At 52.8% G+C, this 5,554-nt stretch overlaps 1 protein-coding gene across 1 annotated transcript in view; it reads left to right on the plus strand.

Moving 5' to 3' along the window:
* The window catches only part of LOC132462750 (tensin-3-like), a 33,334-nt gene extending 27,786 nt beyond the window's left edge, over positions 1–5,548 (plus strand). The window contains 12 exon segments of the mRNA XM_060058473.1: positions 1,489–1,621; positions 1,754–1,982; positions 1,984–2,341; positions 2,666–2,752; positions 2,871–3,002; positions 4,592–4,600; positions 4,603–4,661; positions 4,663–4,692; positions 4,863–4,901; positions 4,903–4,932; positions 4,934–4,943; positions 5,404–5,548. Of these exon segments, the coding sequence (XP_059914456.1) occupies positions 1,489–1,621; positions 1,754–1,982; positions 1,984–2,341; positions 2,666–2,752; positions 2,871–3,002; positions 4,592–4,600; positions 4,603–4,661; positions 4,663–4,692; positions 4,863–4,901; positions 4,903–4,932; positions 4,934–4,943; positions 5,404–5,513 (1,226 nt within the window). The 3' untranslated portion in view covers positions 5,514–5,548.
* Positions 5,549–5,554: the final 6 nt, after the last annotated feature.

Here is a 5,554-nt window from a genome sequence, read left to right on the forward strand (position 1 = left end):
CTCGGAATTCGCCTTCGTCGTCGCTGCCCTGGACTTTTCCCCCCCCCTCCCTGTGCCGTCAGAGCTAGCATTGTTGCCGGGTCCCTACCATTACATTAGCGGTCTGGAGCAGAGAAGGACAGACAACAAAGATGGCTCCTGGATGTGTGCAGGGGGAGATTCCTGCCCCATTGCTTTAGATGGCAGCGTTGGGGTTTGAAGGAATGTCTGCCATGTGGTCGGTGTCTCCTGAATAGAAACCACCGTCTCCAAACACAAAGGCAACGCTTTCTTTTTTAGTAGGTGGTGGGGCTGTGTTTTGTTTTTGTTATTTCGGTGTGTAAGGCTTGGTGCGTAAGGGGGTCCGTGGTGGAACACACCCTGGGCCTTGAGATGGTGTGGGAAGCAAAAGAGAATTGAGAGAGTTGTGAGAGAGTTGCAGAGGGTTGTGTTGTGCACAGTGCTTCGTGTGGGAGACATCCGTGCACTTTTTCATATTTGCTTCCCCCCCCCGGGTCTTCATGCGTCAATATTTACATTTGATAAATGGCAGTGATATATGGCCCCTCGGACAACTGAGTGAGAGGCCGACCTGGGCCCAGAGCCCTGTCTGTCCGGCCCCGTTTTAATAAAGGCTGCACTGTGTGAGGCTGACATTCACATCCACCGTTTTGGCACGCCGGGCGAGACGCCGGAGCGGGCGAGGTCAGAGGTTAGACGCATGCAGACGGGCGATCTCATTACACCACACCATGACTCTCATGTACATCTTGACCTCGCCGAGACCCCATTCAGGCACCCCCCCCCCCCCCCCCCCCCCCGTTTCCATGGCGATCCCTGCCGGGAGCAAGTGCATTTTTCTGCTCTTAGAGCGGCTGTGAGCACACACTACACACTCGGGTTTGGAGCAGCACCTCATTCAGCACAGTGGATTCCCATGGCTACGGCACGTGGGAGAGACCTTACGGGAACAAACCCATTTTTCTTTCTCAGTGAAAACTGGGGGGAGGGTTTGGGGGGGGGGATGGGACAACTGGGAGCCAGCATTCTTGTTAAGGTTTGAGACCCAAGTATTGCCCATGGTGGAAGAGCTGTCTAGCTATTGCCACTGTGGTTTCCAGCGAGGGGGAATGGCTGTAAGTGGCTCCAGGCGTTGACTGAAAGCTTTTAGATAATTGGGTCAGGGGGCTTTTAATTTGTAGCCGCCATTGAGTGAGATTGTGTGACTCTGTGGTCCGTGGAAGGGATAATCTATCTGCTGGCGTCCCATGGTCAAGGTCAGGGCAACCGGCGGGTAATTGAATTCCGTCATTTGAACTGGAATGCTTTTATCGAGAGAATGACTCTTAATTTAATAACTTTGTCTTAACAGATTTACCATGGGGATTGGAATCTTATCATTGATTTCATGGAAGAAAGTCTAATTTTAAAACTGTGTCATAGAATCCTTTGGTGAACTCTTTTTTTTATTCATTTTTTTATAGTTATTTATTTATTGATATTTCTCAGAGATTCGTGAATACTCGGACAGCGTCGGCCACATCGGACTCGTCAACGAGGGGGACGCCCCCGTCAGCTGTCACAGGTTGCTTAGCAACTCCCGCTCCAACAGTATCAGCGGGAAAATGCATCGGGGCGACAGGTACAACTCGACCATCCAACGCCATCTCTTCTTTGATCATCTTCGGCTCCAAACTGCAAATCAAATCCACCAACTACCACTTTTACGACACTTCCTTCATTGATCCCCCCGTACGTTCTCCTCTGGTTTCAGCCAATCCACGGGCCAGTCCTGGCCCGAGCACCCGGCCCTGAGCCGCCACACCTCCCTGAGCAGCTACCCCTCCGCCAAGCAGCCCCCGCAGCACAGCATGTCGGTGGACTACGCCCAGCACTCGCCCCCCTCCCCCTCGCCCCACCCGGGCCCCAACGCCCACAGCTCGCCGCAGAGCGCCCAGCGGAGCCGCCTGGCGTGCTACGCCCTCAGCCGCGGCCCCCGCCGGCCACCTCTTCGACGGTGAGCAGGACGTCCCGACCCGGACGGGCTACGGCGGCGGCGGCGGCGGCGGCGGCGGCGGCGGCGGCACCAATGGGTGCCTCGACCGCAACCTCCTGACCTCCCTGGACGGCGGCGACGGCGGCGGCGGTCACAGCGGGCTGGCCCACACGCTGCTGCAGCCGCCGCCGCCGCTGCTGCCCGAGAAGAAGCGGGCGTCGGACGGCGAGCTCTCCCTGGGCACGGCGTCGCCGGTGCCCAGCGGCTTCTCCAGCCCCCACAGCGGCAGCTCCCTGAGCATCCCCTTCCCCAACAGCCTCCCCGACCTCTCCCTGCAGACCCAGGGCGTGGCCTCGCCCCTGCCAGGTAAGCCCGCCCCCCTCCCGAGGCAAACTCATGTTGTCTCCTTCCGGTAACCGGAAGGTTGCTGGTTCAATCCCCGACTCATCCTAGAGTGCGAGTGTGGAGGTGTCCCTGAGCAAGACACCTCAACCCCAGCTGCTTCCGACGAGCTAGCTGTCGCCCTTCATGGCTGACTACGCCGTCGGTGTGTGAATGTGTGCATGAATGGGTGAATGTTAGGCTATATTGTAAAAGCACTTTGAGTGCAACTGGTTAGAAAAGCGCCATCTAAATGCAGTCCATTTACCGTTTTATATTAACGATGGATTGTGTTTTGGTTCCTTCCAGATGTGTTGTCCAGCCGGCTGGTGACGGTCAAGTTCGTGCAGGACACGTCAAAGTTCTGGTACAAGCCGGACATCTCCAGGGACCAAGGTACGGAGGCTGCCTCTCACGCTCCAGCCATTATTACCACAGAGAAGCCGAAAGTAGTGTTGTCGTCGGAAAAAAGCTGAACCGGATTCAATGGATGGGTTGTTGTTCCCTCCCGCAGCTATCTCTGTGCTGAAGGACCAGGAGGCAGGCTGCTTCATCGTAAGGGACAGCCACTCCTTCAAAGGGGCCTACGGGCTGGCCATGAAGGTGGCCACGCCCCCACCCTCCGTCCTACAGCAGAGTCGGAGAGGTACAGCAGCTACACCCATCACCGATGCCCGAGCGATTTGTATCTTTTACTGAGAACTTCCCAAAAGCGCAACATTCAAATCAACCCCTTAAAGGGCCAGTGGTTAATTTCTTAAATGATCATCAACAACGCTATGGTGTGTAGGATTTCATACAAATCCTAGTATATTAGATAACACTATAACGCCCATAACAGTTACGATGGTGCTTAGTAAGTATCATAGGGTTGTCTTGGATCGTAACCATGGGGATAATTATCCCCCCTCTTTACTTTTTTAAATCCCATAGTGCTCAAATTCCATCTTAATCCGTGGGTCCGCTGGCTCTTTAAATCCACAAAAATCATCGACGCGTAATCGCCGTCCATCTCTGCCCTTGTAACATTTAACTTAAGATCCCTGGATTAGATCCTCCCAGGACAAGGCTTTCTCTAGAAAGTGCTCAAAGAGAGAGAGGAGTATGGTTACACAGCCTCACGCATGGAACCTGAGAGTGGTGCTCCTTGTGTCAGAGAGGGAGAGGGAGGGAGAGAGAGGGAGAGGGGGAGAGAGGGAGAGAGAGGCGCTCTTGGTCTCTCTCTTGGGCAATAGTGCCACGGAGCCACACAGGCCCCTATTGCTTAGGAGTCTTAGATGTGCAGCTAGGGTTTCACCTGCCAACAATGGCCCAGCCGGGGTTTGTAAGCCTGCCCTGATCCCAGGGTCTTTGCCACGGAAGCCCCTTACCCCCATATACCTCTGTACGTAGGATTTGGACGCTAACTCGAAGGAAGTGCCGAGACTGATGGGAGGTTGAATGCGTTTTTGTTTGTTTGTTGTTGTTTTTTTGTCACGGTTGTTTTATGGGTAGACATTGTGAAATAGGGTGGAAAATTACAAGTGCGGCTCATTGCCAAGTTTGTTTGCTTTTGGCTCCTCCCCTGCCCTGAGCCAGGTGAGCACTGATTGGTTGTACCTCGGGGGTTGGGCTGATTGGTATTCAAAGTGGTTGACTCCAATTACTGGGGGAAAACCTTTCCTGACTCGGGAATAGTAGTAGCATAGAATAGTGATGTCTATCCATCCATACCCTTGTTCCGTGACAGGATGTATACGGTTATGAGCGTCCTTCTAACTAACGCGCTGTTGATAGTCCTCACCTCCGGTGACATCACCAATACATGGTGCTCCTCTGCTCTGCTTCGACACAGAGTGTAACCCAACCCAACCCACTTAACGGAGGCCAGTCCGTCTCTCCCTCTCTCCCTCTCTCCCTCTGAGGTCTTTGTGCTTTGTGTGGAGACATTCCATGCATTCACTCTCCCTCAAACTCCCCCCCCCCCCCCCTTCCCTTCACACCGCGCCCCCTTGAGAGGTTCTTCTGTTTGAATCATAATCCTATTAATCTCAGCAATTAAACCTGGCAGCGTGGGGTGTTTTGTGTAACTTTGAGAGGCTGGGAATCACTGAGGTGCAAGCTATGTCGAGCCATCAGGAAACTTTTCTGGTAACTAAAACCAGACTCTTTACTGTAACTAATGTGATGGATGAATCACTTCGAAACCACTCTCAACTTGTTCTGGGTTTTGTTTCTGTCTTTGTTTCTTAGCAGGAGGGGATCTGTCAATGAGCTGGTGCGCCACTTTCTGATCGAGTGTACACAGAAGGGCGTGAGGCTGAAGGGGCTGCCCCAACGAGCCTTACTTCGGTACGGTTGTCCTCTCGTCTGTACACTCTTGAACACTTGCCGACCCCCGGTGGCCTCTTCGCTGCACTGCACCATTGATCAGAGGCGACCTTGAAATACCGCCCTCTTCTGGTGAAAGGTGGTACTAACTCACTCGCTTTTTAAGTAATTGCATCAAATTGTATGTTGTTTTCAGGTAGTTTTAACTGCGTTGGTCTGCCAGCATTCGATCACAACCACTGGCCCTACCCTGTAAACTCATCATTTCCTGACAGAGGTGAGTCAAATAGAGCCACAATGGTAACACTTTGTGCCAACTCACGCCTTTTTGTTCATGAGCAGAATACATTCCAATGAATAACATGTTGACGCAACATAAATAAGAAATATTTGGCTTTGAGGTCACAGTTGTACTTATTTTACGATACACTGACAATAAAATTGGTCAGGAAGGTCCCGGACGACATTTTAAAAGGCTCTGTTTTTGTGTTTACAACAATTATTCAGCCAATAATAGCCAAACAATTAGGTTCCTGCATGGCCTTTATTAACCCTGCTCTCTCTCTCTCTCTCTCTCTCTCTCTCTCTCTCTCTCTCTCTCTCTCTCTCTCTCTCTCTCTCTCTCTCTGTCCCTCTCTCTCCTCTCTCTCTCTCTCTCTCTCTCTCTCTCTCTCTCTCTCTCTCTCTCTCTCTCTCTCTCTCTCTCTCTCTCTCCCCCCCCCCCCCCATGTGTGTAGACCCCCTGGAAGACGTGGTGGAGAGCACCTCCAACTCGGTCACCAACTCTGCTGCAGAGCTGCTGAAACAAGGAGCAGGTGAGCATGCCTCTCTAGTCCACTCACGATAGGTCACCACTCAGGCGTCATGGCTGATGAGTGAGTGAGCGGT

This window comes from Gadus macrocephalus, chromosome 8 (assembly GCF_031168955.1).
Source record: "Gadus macrocephalus chromosome 8, ASM3116895v1".
In the NCBI taxonomy this organism is placed as follows: domain Eukaryota; kingdom Metazoa; phylum Chordata; class Actinopteri; order Gadiformes; family Gadidae; genus Gadus; species Gadus macrocephalus.